General features: G+C 50.5%; 1 protein-coding gene across 4 annotated transcripts in view; it reads left to right on the forward strand.

Moving 5' to 3' along the window:
* Positions 2,280 to 20,496, forward strand: part of TGFB2 (transforming growth factor beta 2) — a 129,172-nt gene continuing 110,955 nt past the window's right edge. Inside the window, exons 1-2 of one of the 4 annotated variants that reach the window (XM_021064293.1) lie at positions 2,325 to 3,279; positions 18,245 to 18,328. In XM_021064293.1, the coding sequence (XP_020919952.1) occupies positions 2,934 to 3,279; positions 18,245 to 18,328 (430 nt within the window). In that variant the 5' untranslated portion in view covers positions 2,325 to 2,933. Of the gene's footprint in view, positions 3,280 to 18,244; positions 18,329 to 20,496 lie in introns of all 4 variants that reach the window. The other 3 variants (XM_021064298.1, XM_021064295.1, XM_021064294.1) reach the window with 3 other exon arrangements.

Consider the following 20,496-nt stretch of genomic DNA (forward strand, 5'->3'; position numbering starts at 1 on the left):
AACGGAACATGAAAAAAAAAAAAGAATGAAACGTTTATTTTCTGTTAAGGTTCTCAGAATCTTGACGCTGATGATAGGCAATAAAGTACCTGTATCTCCAAATTTAATGTCACCGCAGAACTGTTTGTCAGACTTAGTCTGGTAGCACTGCTTCCTAGAAATACGTCGTGGGTAAGTGCAGACAGTGGATCCTGACTGCAAAATCCAGCTCTGCCTCTTCCTCTGGTCTTGAGAGAACAGGTACTCAACCTCTCTGTACTGCAGTCTCATCTGAAAAATAGAGATAATAATAATACCTCGTTTATAGTGTTGTGAAGATTAAATGTATATAGTGTTGTGAAGATTAAATGTATATATATATAGATATATATATATATCTATATATATGCATCTATCAATCTACCTCAATTCCTAAGTATACTATGTGTTAGTTACGTTATTATAAATATTCGGCCCCCTCCCGACTAATGACATAGGCCCCATACAGACGTAAACTTTAAATTCTGAAAGTTAGAGAAAGTTCCTGGTGACCTTTCTATAATAAAAGGGCCGCCTGAACTGGATGATCCTACGATGGCTTTGCGTTTGGGGGGAACCTCCACAGTCTCCAGTTTAAATCATCTGTCTCGTCCGTGTGGCTGCAGTCAGGAGGAAATGAAAATGTTGACTTTGAGGAACTAAAGGTAAAAGAAAAGAAAAAGGGAAAAGTGAACAGGGGCAGGACTTATTTTTGGGTTCCGCTCGTTTGGACTAGGTGGAAACAAAATGCCCGGTTAGGAGGCGGGTGTGACAGCAACATCAAACACTAGCAATTCCTGCTTCCTGGATATATGCTGTGGAAAGAATGAAGAATGCTTGCTGAAGTCTAGCTGGGGAAGGTGAGGACAGAGCCATGCCCAGCAGGGACTCGGGCGGCAGCCAATTCAGAGGCTCTCCATTCAAACAGTAACATAAACAAACCCGCTTCATTCTGCAGGTACAGAAGAGCGAGTTCTCTTTTTCGCCCTTCCACACTCCAGTGGGGGCCTAGGCTGTAAACAGAAAAGCGCAGGACGATGAGTTCCAGAGCAGCCCGGGGCTGTGGACTTTGAGAACATGATCCACCAAAAAGACAGCGGAGAGTGGGTGCCCTGTGTCAGGGCTGCCCCGGCGCCGGATCCACTGCTTGGTGCTCATTTGCAGAGAGACAGGGAGGAGGGAGAGAGCGTGCGTGAGCACAACAGGAGGTAAGACTTCCATTCTAGAGCAGGGGACTCCATCTGGGAGGCTGTGAGTGAGCCACACTCAGTAAAAATGGGAGGCTTGCTCGCTTGTCCTTCACCCGACGGGTCCAAAATGACTATATAAAGCAAATGCCATAAATCACCGCTGTCAGGGCGCACACTCCACCTCCTCCGTCCCTTCCCCGCAGCCGTCCTCGTTTCCACACCCCCTCAACGGTGCAGCGAGAGCTCGTGGTCTAAGTAAACGAGAGGACTTCTGACTGTAATCCTAGCACGTCACTTTGTTGAAGGCAAACACGTGGTTCAGGGAGAACTTATAAATCTGTCCTCCCAGGCAGGATCGTGATGTTATCTGCTGGCAGCAGAAGGTTTGCTCCGAGGGGAGCTCCAAGACGCTCCGAGGAGAGAGGGGGGAGAGAGAGAGAGAGAAAGAGAGAGAGAGAGAGGAGACGAGAGGAGAGGCAGAGAGAGAGAGAGAGAGAGGCAGGGATTCGGAGACCAAGAGAGAGGCAGCGAGAGATAGAGACGGAAGGAGGAGGCCTGGGGAGAAGAGGGATGGAGAACCACCTAGGATAACGGTCTAGGGAGGCTTCGGGGACCAACCGAGGGGCTGCCTGGCTGCAGAACGGAGCAAGGCGAGGACCTGCTGCCGGCCGCCAAGTGCCTCCCACCCTAAGCGGGAGAGTCCGAGTGGGCGAGAAGGCAGGCGAGGGTCGGGACGGGTGGGCTCCACGGGATCCCCTTGGCCACCCCCGTAGGCATAAAGCTGCCCGCTCGGCGCGTCCGCGGGGGGTGAAAGCGACGGCGGCGGCGGCCGATCGTCTGTTGCCGGGTTGGCGTTTGGAGCGAGAGGAGAAGGAGGAGCAGAAGGAGGGAGCTGGAGGCCGGCGCGTCCGCCAGCGGCGGCGGCAACGTGGAGTGACCGGGCGGGTCGGCGCGCAGCTCCGGGAGCAGGATCCTCGCCGCCTCCCTGCGCGGCCTCCTCCGCGGCCCCCGCCGGACCCCGCCGAGCGCCCCCGCCTCCCCGCCGCGGGCCGGGCTCGCCCCCCGCGCGCGCACTCGGGCGCGCGCTCACGCTCACACACACACACATACACACTCACACACGTGTGCGCTCCTCTGCTCCGGAGCTGCTGCGGCTCCTGCTCTCGGCGCCGCCGTGGAAGGCAGGGCCGCGCCGCTGCGTCCTCCGATCTATAAACTGGAGGCGGCCTCGGCGGCCCCCTGACAGCGCTCCCCGCGCCCCTCCCGCCGGCGCGCCCGCCGCCAGCCCCGGGGCCTTTTCATCTTCCCTTTTGGCCGGAGGAGCCGAGTTCAGATCCGCCACTCCGCACCCGAAACTGACACACTGAACTCCGTTGCCTCCTCCTAAATTTATTTCTGCCTAATAGCCACTCGTCTCTTTTTTTTCCCCCGGTCTCGTCGCTCCAAGAAAACTTTTGCTGACTCCCCCAAGTGAGGGTTCCCCCTGCCCATCGCATATTAATATTTCCACTTGGGCAACGACTCGCTTTTTCTTTTGAAAGGAATTCAGGCAAGATACCTTTTTCTTTCGGACATTGACTCTCGATTGTTTGCAAAAGTTTCGCATTAAAAAAAAAAATCTACCCGACCGGTACTTTGAGAGTTGTTGTTGGTTTTTTTTTTTTCTCTTGCATTTTTTTTTTTTTTACTTTTTAAAAAATTTTTTTTCCACCTTTAAAAAAAAAAATGCACTACTGTGTGCTGAGCGCTTTTCTACTCCTGCATCTGGTCACGGTCGCGCTCAGCCTGTCTACCTGCAGCACGCTCGACATGGACCAGTTCATGCGCAAGAGGATCGAGGCGATCCGCGGGCAGATCCTGAGCAAGCTGAAGCTCACCAGCCCCCCAGAAGACTACCCCGAACCCGAGGAGGTCCCCCCGGAGGTGATTTCCATCTACAACAGCACCAGGGACTTGCTCCAGGAGAAGGCGAGCCGGAGGGCGGCCGCCTGCGAGCGCGAGCGCAGCGACGAGGAATACTACGCCAAGGAGGTTTACAAAATCGACATGCCGCCCTTCTTCCCCTCGGAAAGTAAGTACTGCTCCTCGCTGCCGTTCCCCGGGGCTTAGCGCTGCCCGATGCTTCCAGAACCGCCGCCACTCCAGGGATCGCCCTGCCCTCTCCCGGTGCCCGCTCGCGCTTTCCCCTGCTCCCGTCCTCCGTCCCACCCGCCTCCTTGTCAGTCGTGTGCTTGAGGACGTTAGGCTTTCAAACGTGGACGTGCGACTTTATTTTCTCCATGTGTCCCTTCCCCCCACGCCCCGTCCTCTATAAGGCGGTATTATTCCCTTTTTCTCCTCCCTGGAGTTCTCGACTCGGCCACCAGCTCGGAGTCAGCCCTCCTCTGTCAAACCCGAGGCGCTCCCGGGGGCAGAGTTACACCGGGAAGCCTTGGTGGGTTTGTTTTCTTGGCTCCGATTGGCTTGGAGCCCGCCGATCTGGTGCCCGAAGGGTTAAAGAAAAAAGTGGCTCAAAACTAGCCTCTCCGGAAGGCGCCCCTTTCCGTGCCGACCTATCAGCTGATTCCCCGAGCCTTCTCCATTGTCTCTAACTCCCCGAAAAATGTCAGCATCGCCAAGACAAAACCCGAGTCGGAGCTCCGTCCAGAAACCTGCCTCCTACCACTCAGTTCTTGAACCGATTGCCTTGGCGAGGTGTTTACACCCCCTCCCCCAAGGCGAGATCGTGTAACTACGTCGCCTTTGGATTTCACCTGGGCTGGTAGAAGGGGCAGCTTCGTTTCTGACGACGTTTAAAAGGGGTTTTCCTTCACGTTATTTTTCAGAGTTCACTCAAACCTGCCTCCTTCCAGTCACCGGTGTAGCAGATCCTTTTTCTTAGGCGTTTATCGTTTGTCTTGCTCGCTCTGAGCTCCCTGCAGTCACTTGGTTGCATTCCTAAACCTCAGCGTAGAAGACAGCCGATTTTTTTTTTTTTTTTTTAAACTGGCTTCTCTGAGGACAGTGTCCCCAGAACCAGCTGGCATATAGTAGCAAGGGGAATGAGATGATTGATTGTGGGGTTCCTTGGGGGGAAGGGGGCGGTTAACTCAGAATTGTTTCCAAGTTCTTTAAAAAAGAAAAAAGGAAAGAAGCAGCAGCGTCTATTGATACCTGAGAGGGTTAAATACCAGGAGGAAGGGGTGGGGGTGGGGGGGAGGCTCCAACCTTCGCTGATTCCAAATCCCAAGTCGTCCACTTTTCATTGGTTGCCCATTTCTCTCCGCCTCCCCTCGCCTTTCCTTGCCCTATATACTCGCTGGCTGCCTTCACAGAGTCTCTGTGTCTTGCTACAGAGATAATATGGCCATTTTATCCTAGGGAGGTGCTTTTTTTTTAAAATAATTTATATTTGGCTGGACAAGCCGTAGTTGCCCGACCTGATGGTCCCAGATTGTCAGCTCAAGTATCCGAACCCCAGCCTCCCCAGGCCACCTCTGTTTTGAGGAAGCCTCTCCTCTTATTGCAGAACAGAGCAGAGCCGAGGCAGGAGATCCGAGCAAGCAGGATGATTTTATTACTGTGGTTGGGACACCGTCCTCAACAGTGGTGATGAACGCTCTCCATCCCGGTGATGGGGGGTGGGGATGGGGAGTAAAGTTTTCTACCTGGGGTGGAGCCCAGGAGAAGTTAGGAAAGAACGTCATTGTAGTTAGTCCAAAACCTTGAGACCCAACAGGGAGCTGAGCTGAGTCCGTTTGCTTTCTCCAGCACGTGCATCTCTTCTCCTGGAATTGGGGCAGGCTGGCAGGTATGTTCTGTAGACCCTGAGCCAGCTGCCCTTTCAGTGTTTACCTGCAAGAGCCCTGATGAACCGCCAGCCCTGTCATAACACAGAAGAGGTCTCATCTCTTCATCAGATAGGTGTGAACAGGGCAAGTTACCCAAGAGGGTGTTCAGGCTTTGCTCTTGCGAGCACTCTTCAGTCTGAAGAACCGAGACGGTCCAATCCAGGATCATAATCCTCACCAAACTGGAAAAATGCTCACATTGTTAGGATTTCAGAGGTTGGCATCTAAAATTGGTGTGTGGATTCCTTTCTGCATTCTCTCCCAGGTGCCCAGGAAATGAAAGCCTCTGATCGGTGCAGCCGAAATACATGCTCTCAGTTTTCTTGCACAGAATACAGGTTCCCTAAAGCCTTGAAAGAAGCTGAGGAGTAGAAAGCCTTCTTAATAGCAGATCTGATACTACTGTGCTAGGACTGTGGATAATTTTATAGAAAGTAGGTTAACTGATTTTCCAGCACTTTCTAGTTATACTGGAATATAGTGAAGCCTTCCAAAAAAAAAAAAAAAAAAAAAAAAAAGGAAGAAAAGAAAAAAAAAATCACTCCACCATATTTTTAAAGGGCACATTGAAAGTACAGCATTGGCTTTATACACGGACTTTTCCTCCTGACTTTTAACTCGATCCTTACTGCAGTGGCTGTGCCGAGGGAGTGTGCCTGTCATTTCTTGAAGTGAACCCTCGGAGGGTCGTAAGCATCAGAGATGAAGGCATGAGAAAGATCACTGGTTCATTTTTTTTTTTTTTTTTTTTAACCACCAGCTGATTAGCGTTCAGGGAGTGACTTCAGCTTAAATATTACAAATATGCTCTAATTATACTCAATGAGCTATATATCATTACAGATTGTTGATAGTCCTTTGTGGGACACTTTATATAGTTCAGACTAAATATTTTTAGCCATGCAGAGTTCTAAAAGTAAAAATATAAGAGATATTGTATATGCCTTCAGGCATATTTTGTTTTAAATATTATCCTTGGCCCAGGGTGCTATATAAATCTAGTAAATATGAATAGAACTGGCCAGGTGCCAATCTCCTAGGATGAATTCTAGTCGAGAAGGTATTTATGGGATATAAATAATACTGTGTCAACATTTGAAGAAGGGGGTCTGATTAGTTTCGAATTTATTCGTATTGATCTTTTCACAGGCTGTTAGTTGAAGGCTCAAAGTGGCGTTAGGCTCAGGTTTACCCATCCTTTACCCAGGGGGCATTAGTGGACTTCTCGTCTTTTGGACCATCCATTTGAACTTCGAGGCACATCTATTCCAAAGACACTGTACCAGGCTTTAGACCTTTAGAACGTGTGACTGCTTAATAGAGTAAGAATCCAAATGATTAACGATGAAACTATGTAGGAGCATGGACGGTCAAAAAAAGGGAAGAGACAAAAAGTTTCATTTTTTTCCTTTGCCCTCGCTTTTCCATTGCCACACATCAGGCTGCTGTCGTGGTGATTGTGCTCACCCCCACCCCCCAGGGCACATTGGCAATCTCCAGAGACATTTCTGGTTGTCATGACTGGGGGAGGGGGCACGTTGCTAACCATTGGAGAATACACAGAACAGGCCCCCTCTCCCCCCACCCCATACATCAAAGAATTATCCAGCCCCAAATGTCAGTGATCCCCACGTGGAGAGGCCCGGTAACCCCGGGATTTATTGGGGGTTACGGAATTCTGCCAGTAGTACCATCTCAAAAGTAATAACCCACAGAGAAAACCTCTCAATGGTCAAAAGGACAGTAAAATCGAAGAGAAAGATAATCAGAAAGCTTTCTTAAAGAAGTGGGGGTATGATTTAGACTCGCTTGTATGGTGTACACGTTATAATGAGGCTCCTAAAGAGCCTAAATTAGAGGCATCAAAACCTCCCATTCATTTAGCCTAAGTAATGCTGCTGCCCCACCCTTTCATCTCAGTCAGCAGCAAGGTGCTGTGTATCAGGACAGAGAAAGAGAAGCGAGGAATTTTCGCAGACTTTCTTTGCAAGGAAAAGAAGCAGCTCACGTTCATGAGGTGTCTGCAAGGTCGGCCGCCAGAGGAAGTGAATAATCACATAGGTGTCTCCATCAGGTTGAATTAGAGACACTAAAGCACACGGCCTGAAACATCACAGTGAGGTTCCCTTGCAACGGTTTCACATAAATGCTAAACACTGAATACCCAATACCGAGCAATCTCTCCTTCTAGTTCCTCTGGAGTTTTCCTAGTGAAATTGTAGAATGTGGAATGGCTACCAAGAGCACTGTGGTTTGGGGGGACTGTGACTTAACAGTCTATTCATGGATCTATCTTTCCGTAGACCCGTGGCTGGACTCTTGGCCAGCTGCCCAATGAAGGAAAATACTAGCAGTTGCTGGAACATAGTGATATTTTTGCTTGATGTTCAGGAATTTCTGTTTCTTTCTTTTTTAAAAAATTACAGTTGATGTACAATATTGCGTCAGTTTCAGGTGTTCAGCGAAGTGATAGGGGTTTTGTTTTTGAAGCTTCTTTGTGTGGATGTGTGAGGCAGAGGGAGAGAGAGAGGTTCAAGACAGACTTGAACCCCTTCCCCGGACTTCCATGACGAGTGAGTTGTGAATCCACAACAGACCAAACTCGAATTCCCTCATATCACCCCTTATGCTAAGTCTAGTGCCTAATTGTGGTTGCATTTAACTTAGGCCATGTTCTCGGCTAGGATATCCTCTCTTTTCTTTCCAAATACTAGGAAAAACCCTCAAAGATATGTACCGGTCATAACTGAAGCAGTTGGGCCGTCTTTGTTGCCAAGAAAGGCTAGTCGGTCGGCTTCAAGCCTCTCCCGAGGAGTCCCCACCGGATGGAGGCTGGGCTTGGTGAAGCGGGAGGGGCGATGGGGACCAGCTGACCTGGCAGAGGCTCAGGGAGCCCTGGGTGTCTCCACAGCGACCCCTAGGGTCGACCGAAGGAGCTGCACCCTTTGAATGACGCCTTCTCCCTGGTGCAGAGATGCTGATGTAACCTAGTCGCAGCATCTTTCATACAAAGATAGGAAAGGATGACAGATCATTTTTCCTAGAGGAAACTGAGATGGGAAAAAAGGCTAGTGACTCACTGTTGATCCCATATCGAATCTGGGTTAGAGCAGAGGAGGTCACGACTCCTAGGCCTTTGCCCAGAGATTACAACACACTTCAGGCAGCCTTTTTAGAGGGTTAGGGAAAATAAGGTGAAAGAGCCTGGTCTCGGGAGAGGTGTGCAAGTCCACCATCGAGGCGCGACTCTGGGAGTCCCCTCCCTCCCTCCCTGCCGCCATTCCCAGCCCTTTACAGGTTCAGAATGGAGGTGAGCTGGGAGCAGAGAGGCTGCAGGGTGGAACTCTGGAAACAGCCAAGTCAGCTCTGCTGATGGAGCATTTCCGGTCTTGAGGGTTTGGATGGGCTCCCTCTCCTTAGGCAGCCTTTCTGCTGAAGGGTGTATCCACTTTGCAGATTCTGAACAGCTCCATGAACTGTGCCTCTGGCCGAGATAAACAAATGTTTCCATGGGCATTCTGAAACCACATGGTGTGCCTTTGTTTTGTTAATATGCTTTAAACAGAGCTAGTTTTTAACCTAAGAATTCTGTGTTCTCCAGGTATTTCACATGTAATCACACGCTGGGGCTTCTTTGATGGGTTTGTTTAGACTGAAAAGCTCATTTCCATCCTGCCTTTGGGAAACATTCATATCATTTATTTTGTTTCCTTTCTAACCTCTGATACCCGGAAGTCAAACTCCACTGCCCTGAGACCAACGCCTTGCTTCCTGGATTGGCTTGGTGGCTTCAATTCTGCATAAAGCTCTCCCTTGACTTCTTCCCCACAGTCTCTGAATTGCCTTCCGTTCTTCTCTCTTCTGGAACATCCGCTTGTATGGTGGTGAACTTCGCTGAACCACGCCTGCATTTCTTCTCTTGTAATGATGGAGATGCTGGCTTCCTAGGGTTGCAAAGGACTGACCAGGACCTGTGTCAAGAAGCCCCACCCTCTGCTTCTGGCACCTAGTAGGCTTTTTTTGTGTGGCAGCTGTGGTGTTTGGTGCACCGTTGATTTTTAGGGTGCACTCTTATTTCATGCACCACTAAGAGAGAAGGATCACTGACAACGGCTGTAGTGTGCCACCTATTATGCATGAGATAGTACAAAGAGGTATTTTAGGGAGATCCTGTTGTGGCTCAGCAGTAATGAACCCGACTAACATCCCGGAGGATGTGGGTTCGATCCCTGCCCTCGCTCAGCAGGTTAAGGATCCGGCGTGGCTGTGAGCTGTGGTGTAGGCCGGCAGCTGCCGCTCAGATTTGACCCCTAGCCCAGGAACTTCCCTATGTGGCACTGCTGCCTAAAAAGCAATACATACATAAAAAGATATTTTAGAGCCCTTCGAATGTGATGGGAAGTGATGCTCCCACCAGCCTCCCGCAGTGGATCTGTTTCCCTGGCTCACTCCCATTGGTCCTTGCCTGACCTTTGCCTCTCTGGGGACAGAGACTCCGCGGGGCTGGTGATCCACCATGCTGAGCACGGTCTAGTCCTCATGCAGGACGGCCTTGAGAATGTAGGCTTTTTCAGTACGATTCGGATACTGTAGATCAGATCCAAGCAAGACCTTACAGGGTCTGGCCCCTCCTCTTTGCTCGACGGCCCCTCCCCCTTGCTTGGCGCCCCCTCCCAAATCCGCCCCATGAAAACTGTGCTCCAGCCAGATCACCCCCTTTGTCTGGACCCAAAGGGAGCATTTATTTCCATTCCTCCAGGCCTCTGTTTATGTCGTGCCTTCCACTTGGCGATCCATCTTTTAACACCTTTCAACGTCCTTCCAGGTTTAGTCAGGGCTGCGTTCCCTGGTGAACCCTTCTGTCGTTTTCCTCGTCCCGTTTAATTAGCTCTTCCTCTGCACGCTCACAATAGTGATACTCATCTCTAGCTCAACCTCTTTTCTTTCGCTGTGTCCTGACCTGTCTTCTTCATTGGTTGGCGAACCGCCTCCGAACAGGAACCCCGTCTGACTTACTCGGTGTCCTTTTACAGCGAACTGTTTTGCTCAATCAGTGCTTAATACAGGAATGAGCGTTTCCCTTTAGAGAATAAGGTGGAATCACCAGAAAGAAGGAGGATCTGAATTCAGAGCGTTAGGACCAGGAGATGTGGAGAGACGGGGATCCCCGGTGTCCTCAGGGAAAATGTGCCTGATGGATCCTGCCCCAGGGCTGCAGGCAGCAGGAGCCTTCCCAGAACCATCCACTTCCTGTTTCCGGTTTTGCGGATAAGCGTGAAAAGAAGGGCGCTGATGATGATGATGAAGCTAAGCCTCTTGGGGCGCATATGAAATATTTCACATGGGTGCACTTATTTAATTTTACAAGGGAAGCTAGCCGGTCCTTCCGTGTTCCCCGGGACCTTCAAGGTCGTGGACAGAGCTATTGCCCTCAGTGATCTCTTACCAAAAGTCAGACTTTGGGGTACCGCAGATAATAGTGGCCCTAAATAAAGACCGGGGAATGGAGAGCCTGACTTTCCTTGCCCTCCGGCAAGATGACTGGACACATCCATGAAGGATTTGGGGGACCGTTGTCTTCTGGCAGGACTCACATTCCTGGAAGCTCTGCCTTCTCTTCCTCCCGAAGGACATATACTTTTGAAGCTTTTCATACAAGCCTGGGTTTCTGACACGTTCCACTTTTATCTCTGCACTTGGTTGATCGAAAAATTGTGATTCACCCAGTCTCCTGGCCTAGATCTTGCACTGCCCCTGTTTTCTTTGCAGAATTCTTGATGCATTCGATGGCTTGGGGCTTCGTCTTGTCTCCTGCCACAGATTCATTTATTGGGGAAGACAGGGTGGTGTTGACCAGGGAGCACAGACTGGAGAGTCAGGCAGACCCAAATGGTACAAGGAGGAGGACAAATAAAAGGGAACTGCACCGGCGGACTCTCAGGCTGAAAGGGAAGAGGCAGCTTCAAAGATAAGAAGTCCTGCGCCAGGCCTGTGGCAGTTGTTAAAACGTGGTCTTGTTTGAGTTAGCAGCTTGGCTCTCTCGGTGCAGGTTATTAAAACCGCCTCGTCAGTTGCTCACTGCTGAATTCCGATCTTGGCTCTGCCATCACTGGCTTTATGGCTGGGTTGAAGCCCCTTCTCTGAAGCTAATCCTAATTTCTTGTAAGAGTGAAGAAGATAATACCTCCCCCCTAGGGCTGTAAAGGCCTGATGATGACGTGTGCAAAGAGACGCCTCGTGCAGCTGCTTCTGGCACTTAAATAGGCTCGCTTTGCAGGGCGGCAGCTCCTCAATGAATTCTCAAACACCGCTGATTTTGTGAGGCCCCTCTATGTTATATGCGACTAGGAAAGGAATATCATTGCCCATCGAGTGTAACCTGCGACTGATGATAAGAGAGCATTGGTATTATAGAGGTACTAAAATATGGAAAACGTGTGAAATCACATTCTGCACACATATTTGTGGAACGGAGGACAGGCAGTGCATGTGCGCCTGGCAGACTTGTGTCCTGGGAGCACACTGAAAAGGAGCAAGTGGGGGCGTGTTATCTGCCCTCAGAAAACTTTAAGAGGCTCTAAGTTCCATGTGGCTCAGCCAGCTAAGGATCCGGCATTGTCACTGTCACTGCTGTGGCTTGGGTCGATACTGCAGCGCGGGTTCGATTCCTGCAGAAGTTCCCAGGGCCAGAAAAGCAACCTTGCCCTCCGGGAGCTGCCCCCCGACTCTCCTTGTTGAACAAACAAGAGCCTCTACCTGGTAATATGTAGCACCAGAAGCAGGAGGTCCGCCTCCTGTATTCCTCCAGCCAGAGTTTCTTGCTGTGCCTGCTCAGTGCCTTAGTGTCCAGTCTTGATTTTTTTTTTTTAACATCTTTTTCAAAGGGCATATCCATTTTTAGGGGAACATGTTTGAATTATTTTAACTGATCTCTCTAAATATATGAATGAGTTGCATAGCACTCACCTTTTTATCTTTCTGGGCCAGAAAGGCTGAAGTCCAGCAAAGCGGCGGGGGGGGGGGGGGGGGAAGGCGGGAAGAATGTTATTTGTAAAAGGCTGCCATGCAGGAGGGGCCTCTGGGTCCCATGCTTCTGGGCTGGGTCGAGCCCTCCTCCTGGGTCCCTGGTCGCTCATCTCCTGGGTGAGATCCAGGCTGAGCCAGGGCAGGGAGCTGCATTAGACCTGGGGAGCCCTCATGTTACTTCCAGGACTCGGCACCTGCCCTGGCCCTTTCTTAGCTGATGGGCCATTCATTTAAGCACAGACTTAGCAACAACATGCCTTTGTGGGGAGGACAGATGGGAGGAAGGGAAGAGGGTGGTGGGGGAGCCACTACAAAGGGTTTGAGGAGGAATTGAAACCTTAGGAGGTGATCTCAGAGGACAGAATCCCTTTAACAGGGCAAAATGCGGTCTGCCTGGGACCGAGTTAAACCCCTTCCTTGGTGTGAGAAAGCCCGGCTGTCTGAGAGGAATTGAGCTGCCTGGATGTAGCATCTGTTGGAGGAAGGGAAAGCCTCGCGGTGCCCAGAAAGCTATTCTTTGGGGACCAGCCCCATCCCTTCATTCTCAAAACTGAGCCCTTGGATTTGGTTCTGCCTGATAAGTCAGAAATGCGGGGCTTAGATGTTGCTTTAATCACAACAACTTGGGGAACTTCAAGCACATGGAAAATGCTTTCTGGATGTTGCAAAGCCCAGACCTTCTGAAAATAGTTCAGATGCATTTCCAGCCTCCCCCCGGCAGCTGCTGGCGCTCCTCCTGGCCTGCTCACATGTCTCTGTCCGCAGAGAGAGGGTTGCTCTACCTCCGGCCTTGCCGGCTGCCTCCGTGTTGGTATTTAGGGAGCAGGACCTTCCCGAAGACGAGACGCGGTGTTTCCAGAAGGAGAGTCGGGGGCAGCTCCTGGAGAGCGAGGCTGCTTTTTGGGGGGAGATACTGTTTGTTTCCGGAAATGGGAAGTGCTGGCGCGTCTCTGCCGTCTCAAGGAAGGAAAGAAGAAAACTGTTGTGACTTGGCCTCTGGCTCTGTTCATCTGCCCTCCTCTGTCCAACCCACACCACGCTGACACACGCACCACATCTGCCCTGACAAGCGAGTTCACACATCGCTGCTCATTCATAACTTCAGGCTGTGGTCAGAGTGCTTATTTGTCACTTCGTCCCGTAAACGAGAACGCAGAGTTTGGTTTTGAGAAAGATACTGAACCAGTCCCAGGTCCACTGGTCTTTGCTGATCTCTGAGGAAGCACATCTGAAAGGGAAGGCAGTGTTTGGTTTGGTTTGGTTTTAATGCATTTGAAGAGCGCTGAAATATAGTCTTGCCCCTTCCTGGGAATTTGCTGGAAAATATAACCTAATTTTTCAGCTTTGGCGTTGTCTCAGGATTGGTAACTCAACACTTCTTAGACCCAACTCATCAGGATTATTCCTTCTAGATCATATGTCGCGGTAACCGTGCCAGTCCTTCCATGGGGGGGTGTTATTCTTGGTTTTTTTTCTTTTTTTCAAAAAGTCTTAGTGGCGGATAGTTGAGTTACAAGGTTGGCATCGTTTCTGTTGTATAGCAGAGGGATTCAGTTCTACATGGACACACATTCATTCTCTTTCAGATTCTTTTCGCACACAGAGGATCGCAGAATATCGGGTAGAGTTCTCTGTGCTAAGCAGCAGGTCCCCCTTGGCCAGTCACTCCACCTGCCTCCGCGTGCATGTGCCATCCCAGACCCCCCAGTCCCTCCCTCACAGCGCAGGCCATATTCTTACTGGGTCATTTATTTCCTTATCCATGGACTTCATCTCATTTTCACTTTTGCTTTGACAACTTAATGAGCATACATTAAGAAACATCGGGGCTGTTTCTTCTTGCTTTAAAATGAACTCTTATAATTAAGATTCTGGCTGAGAAAGGCCATCCCCCCCCAAAAAAAAGTGGATGACGTATTGTGATTCTACCTTAGGAGAGAGAAAAAAAAAAAATCACACACTGAGGACTGAGCAGAAGATGGATGCTTTTGTAGAGGAATGGTACCTCGAAGGTCTGGCAGGGCCTGGTGTGGGGCCGTGTTTCCACATCCAGGGCTCTGGACGTTAAGGAGAGGGAAGCAGGGGTAGGCGCGCTCACCTGCAAGCAGCCGGGCAGAACGCAAGATGAATCAAGGCTGTTGCGCCCGGTTCTAGGGCAGTGGTTCGTACCCTTGACCTTAGGGTTGGCTGTTGACTCGTCATTTTGATCTGATGCATAACTTGGTCATTGATTTGGACTTTCTGGTAGCATCCAGCCTCAGGCTGGTAAGTGAGGTCCGGGGGGGGGGGGGTGTCCCTGGTCAGACCTGTAAGCCCAGCCCCGCACAGCCACTGTGTCACCTCCTCTGCTTGTGCTTGTGTCTCCTCTGTGGGATGAGATGGTAGCTGCCGGTTGGCCAGGGAGAAGGATATATTTCAGAAGAATTCCACTGTCAGAAAACATGACCATCAAGAATGAAATGATGTGTCCAGGGTCAGATATAATTTTGTTAATTCTTTGGCAGTCAGACCCGGATTCTAGAAGGAGGGTCTTGAGCCCAGCTGACCCCCGAGTTTTTATACGTGGGGGATCAGCCGTTTGCCCTTTCCCAGTAACGCTTGCTGGGGATTCTTGGAGGAGAAACTGGCTATAGTCTGGTGCCGGGAGGGAGTGACAGTGCCCACTTAACAGAAAAGCTGTAATCAGAAGAGAGACCTTGGCGGGGGGCCGGGGCGGGGCGGGGCGGGGGGAGGGTGCTGCTGAGAAGGGGTTGAGGCAGGGACCGATTTGATGTGGGGTTCACTGGAGCATTTTTCGTTACATTTCATTCCTTCTAAGCTATCGTTGCAGCGAGAATGGCTTTCTCTCCATCTCAGAGAAGGGATGCTGTTACATACCAGAGGACCACTGCTTACTCAGAACAGGCAGCCCTTATGAGAAGGTAGTTCTGCCTTGATCCACCTGGTCGGGTTGTTCTGAGGTCTGATGAACATTTGGAAAAGGCCTCTCTAACCTCTGAGTTATGAAGTTATAAATCCAAGAACCAGTGGTTCTTGAATTTTCCCAAAAGAATCACCTACAATGCTCTCTGCAGACCCCGAGCCGTTGCCGCCTCCCCTCTGTCCAGATCATCATTGAGCACTTTTAAGGTGAGCACCTGAAAACCCGCATCTTTGCGGAGCTGGCCAGGTGACTTTCAAGCAGAGAGTTTAGACACACACTCGGGAAACGCTGTGTCTTTTGGCTTTGTCGCTTTCTGTCTTAGCTGTGTCACCCCAGGCAGAGATGAGTCTCAGCACTTGTAAAATGAGCTTCGGCGTCTCGGAGCTATTTTGTCAATGACCCAAGCAAAATTTTAATTCCAGGACCGTTTCTGTCTTAGGACTTTTGTGAGCCATCATCCCCTGTTATCAACGAGCGGGCGCCCAAGTACATCCAAAAAATGATTGTTCTTCTATGACCATTAAGGGCTCAGATGTTTCATAGGGTTTCACGTTTTCAAAAGCATTGCGCACATACCCCAAACCCCACTGATGGGAGAGCGTTTATCCACACCGGAGTGTGACTTTGAACACACAGCTGGTTGAAACCTGATTTTTAAACTAACAGTTACTTTCTTTGGCTTAACGCATCACTCATAATATCACTTCTATCTCCATCCAACTCACGGGCTTAACTTCTATTTTTTTTTTAAATCATGGTCTTAAACTTCTGAGGTGCTGGATCAGCCTCAGAGCACCCGGTCCCTTGGCCCTGCTTAAAAACAAACAAAGCAAACAAACAAAACCCAAATGAACCCAAAAAGGGGGCAGAGGGAGGAACGCAGGGATTTTAATCCTGTAACGTTATAGCAGAAGGAAAGTAAACCAAAGACGCCACCTGAGCACCGCGGGTTGGACATGACAGATGACAGTGGTTGGCTTGCCTTGTTGCCACACAGGCGTCGTCGACCTGGGTGACCTGGGGTGATCCAGGGTCTGGATCCTGTTAGGAAAATCATCCCTCTTTAGCACCACGGCATCCACTGGCCTGAAGAAGGAGCTGTTTCCCAGGAAAAGGAATAAAATCCCCCCAAGCAGTGCACAGGGCCATGGCTGGAAGAGAAACTACGGCCAGCCAAGGCGACACCCTGTCTCTGCCTGTCTCGGGGTCTGTTCCTGGAGATCTTGATTTCAGCGACGTTCCAGCATCTCTTTGTAGAGGTCGGATTGGACTGAGCCCCTTGGACAGACTGTTTATACCCCATCTGGAGCTTCCTGTCTTTGCGGACGAGGGATGTGAGAGAATTTTCTGTCTGCGAGGCCGGGGCGAGGGCTCTCAAAATAAACAACATGGTTGCTTGGTGGGCAGAACACGTGTGAGCAGATGTCTACTGGTCACAGCATGTGGTGGCAGCTTGGTAGCTGCGACTTCCCAAGACCTGGGTGTTGGGCCGTCGTCTTCCGGGCCACTGAGGCCATGCAGATCCTAGCATCTCGGTTCAAGAGGGTGCTGACTGGCAGGTGTGGTGCGTCCGCATCCCTGGGGGCTTGTTAGTGGGCTGAGTGTCGGAGATGGTGAGCTTCAGGGCCTGGAAGGTCTTCCTTATGTGTTTTCAAATTGGGAGATGAAGGTACAAATCTGCCTCTGCAAAAAAAAAAGGAGGGTAGGGGTGGGTAGGGGTTGGATCCAGAAGGCCTTGGTCTTTGTCCAAGGAAGTTTTCCTGTCCAGTGTGAAAAGGGGCCATTCTTCAAAGACACGCCCTAGATGAATGGACAGTGCATGGATCTTGATGGGGTGTCAGGAGCTGGGAAAGAAAGCTATTCATGCAGCCTCAGAAGGCCATCAGGGATTCATCTAGCAAGTGAGTTAGGTCACCAATCGTACAGGGTTCCTTGATCACTTTTATGTGTCAGCTTCTTTTAAATATCTTGTGTCACCCTTCCAAAAACCCCCAGGGAGCATGATGAGAGTTTCGTTTATAGAGACAGAGGCTTGGGTAAAAGCAAAACACTTGTCTCGGGATCCCGAGGGAACCAGCGACGGGGGTGGGGGGGTGGTGTCCAGTGTTTACGGACCCTACCGCAGAGAGGATAGCCTTGGAACACCCAGCAATGTTTTCTTTGCAACCGAAGGTCTTTTTTGGTGTAGCTTCTTTTATAAGAATATGATGGGCAACAGACAAGGTGCAGGGGCTGCTGTTACTTTTTTTATTTATTTGTTTTTCATTTTTTAAAGTGTGATGGAATTATCAGGTCTGCTGTGCAGCAAAGTGACCCAGTTCTGCATGGACACACATCCATTCTCTTTGAGATTCTTTTCCCACACAGATGATCCCAGAATATCGGGTAGCGTTCTCTGTGCCATTCCTTTAAAGGAAGCAAAGTTCAAAACTTCAGGATGCCGTAACTATCACGGAAGATAGGTTTAATCCATTCCAAGGAACCCTAGGTTTTTCACCCACCTCGAGCCCATATACACTGGGATTTTTGAGTTTTCATGGGTAGCTGAGAAATGATAACAGGTGATTTTAAGAAAACTAAACTTGAGGCGAACCAAACAAAAAACAGAGTTTTCTTCTTAATAGGGAGGCTCTCTTTTGTGAAAAAGGTTAAGGCCTTTCCTATTCACCTTTAATATAGGTCAAGTATTTATTTCACCATTTTGGTTTTTTTTTCTTTTCGTCGTTTTAGGGCTGCACCCATGGCATATGGATATTCCCAGGCTAGGGGTCGAATCGGAGCTGCACCTGCCAGCCTACACCACAGCCACAGCCACAGCAGGATCCGAGCCACGTCTGTGACCTCCACCACAGCTCATGGCAGCGCTGAATCCTTTACCCACTGAGTGAGGCCAGGGATCAAACCCGCAACCCCATGGCTCCTAGTCAGATTCATTACCTCTGAGCCCCCCTGGGAACTCCCCATTTTGGTATGTAAATTGTACATGGTTGTCTTCACCCTAGAACGTGTTCGAGGGAACACTGAATTCACAAGCCTGACTGCTGGTGAAGGGATAAGAAAAAAATCCGGGGCGAGAATCCACATCCCCCTAGACCCTGCCTGCCGGTCCCCTGGCCCTGAGTCGTGGGGACCTTCCGTTTCCGGGGAGCCATAAGTACATGTAGCGAGACCCTCTTCGACGTTGCATCTTTGTATAGCTCTGTACGAGGCCTCGCCTCGGTCAAATAGCTAATGACTGTGCTTTTTAAAACTCCTAGCTGTCTGCCCAGTTGTTACAACACCCTCTGGCTCAGTGGGCAGCTTGTGCTCCAGACAGTCCCAGGTGCTCTGTGGGTACCTTGGTGAGTACACTCGTCTGCTTTATACCTCATTTGACGTAGCCAGTCCATCGTGAGTGTTTGTCTGCTGGGGGGACCTTGGCAGAGGCTAGACAGACTCCCCGAGGGCAGCCTTGTCGCTGCGCCGTCCCACAGGGGCCCCCGGTTTTGTAGTCAGAGTTTAGATGAGAAACCCTCATGAAGGCCTGGGAGCCCAACGCTGACGTGACTGCGGTGTGGGGGAAGGAGGGGGTGTGGGCATTTGGGGGGTGCACCCCAGGGGTTCCAGGGTCATTTGACACGTGGACCTCTCGGCCCCGCGAGAGGGTGCTTTCTGGAGGGTGGAACAACCTAGTCAGAATGCCAAGGGTCCTTTTGGGGGGGTATCTTACTTGAATCTATGTTCCTGTTTCCGGCACAGAGCCATTGCTGGAACTGGATGTTCTCTCCTTTGAGGTTGTGGCGGGAGGCCTATGGGACACGTCTGCCGTTGCTGTGATCTGTGCCCTGCATCTTGCTGTTCGTGGGCTGCATGAGCGATGGGGGTGTCACGGTCAAGGCGCCCGGGGGCTTGGCCCTGGGAGCTTACCACGTGCTCATGCTGCTTCGCCCTGGCCCTCCGAACAGGTGCAGGCTCCTCAGAGCTACCCAAGCCGGAGGTCTCACCCTTCCTAATTTGGAACCTCACTCATTTCTGCCAACCTTTATGGAGGCCCATGTTTTATTGGATGCTGGGCAGTGAGACCGCAGCAGAGAACAGGTCTTGGGTGATCCTGACACGCGAGGCCTCTGGTGCAGCTTGTTCCCTGATCCTTGCAGAGGCCATGAGGCTGGGACTGTCACTGGTGGTGGTGGACGCTGCATTTTGGAGCCCCTGAGGAAGAGTGCGTGTTCCCGGTTCTCACGATCGGGGGAGGCCCGAATAAGGCCAATTAAGGACAAAAGACATGTGTTTATTCTGTCACCCAGTAGCTGTCTAATGTCCTGGGCTCTCCTCCCGTGCCTTTACCATGCCTCACCTTGCTTCTCAGGAATCAAGGAATCAGGAAATGAAATAGCTTATTGACGGTGTACAGTGGCCTAGACTGGGCTTCTCCCCACCCCCCAAAAAAGGAGTTGTGGTTGTGGCTCAGTGGTAGTGAACCCTACTTCGTATCCCTAAGGACTCGGGTTCCATCCCTGGCCTCTCATTCTCGTGAGCGGCGGTGTAGGCTGGCAGCTGCAGCTCCGATTGGAACCCTAGCTTGGGAACCTCCATACACCTTGGTGCAGCCCTAAAAAGACAAAAAAATAAAATAAATAAAATCAAGATATCAAAAAAAGAAAAGAAAACCTGATTCTATTGAGAATATACATTTACTATAGTACAGATAGTACAGAAAGCCTCGGAATGACTAGAAGCCACCAGGGGAATAAAAAGAGTGAAACGCTGGGCGTTCCCATCATAGCTCAGTGGTTAGTGAACCCAACTGGCATCCATAAGGATGTGGGTTCAATCCCTGGCCTCGCTCAGTGGGTTAAGGATCCGGCATTGCCGTGAGCTGTGGTGTAGGTCGCAGACACGGCTCGGATCTGGTGTGGCTGTGGCTGTGGCGTAGGCCAGTAGCTACAGCTCTGATTCTACCCCTGGCCTGGGAACCTCCATGTGCTGTGGGTGTGGCCCTAAAAAAGACAAACAGACCAAAAAAAAGAAAAAAAAAAAAAACCCAACAACAAAGAGTGGAGCATCTAATCTGTGCTTTTAAAGCTCCCTTTTGTGAGAGGGATTATAGTTAGGTTTCCAGCTCTACATTTCTGTTGTATTTCACTGTCTAAAGCAAGGAGTTAATTGTGTGATTTGTTTTTTGTTTTTTTTCCTCACCAGCCTTTTGGAAAAGACGAGGGCAGGGGATGAGAGAAGGAGAGCCCTTGTTGACTAGCCCCCACGGCCCTGGTGCTTAAGCCTCGTCATCCTAAACTTCCCCCCTGGGCGCCGGGGCAGGGCCAGGAGCAGCACCCCGCTTCTCAGGAGACGGTGGGCTGGGAGCGCTAACGGCCTTGGCCTTGGCCTTGGCCCTCGAGCCCTGAGAGGGGCCAGTGCCCAAGTCTGACTTCAGGCCTGGTCCCCACACCCTCCACCATGGGGACCCCAACCTTTTTTCTTTTTTCTTTTGGTTGGTCTTCTTTTTGCTTTCCCTTCGGATTCCCGCCCC

Source organism: Sus scrofa, chromosome 10 (assembly GCF_000003025.6).
Source record: "Sus scrofa isolate TJ Tabasco breed Duroc chromosome 10, Sscrofa11.1, whole genome shotgun sequence".
NCBI lineage: Eukaryota > Metazoa > Chordata > Mammalia > Artiodactyla > Suidae > Sus > Sus scrofa.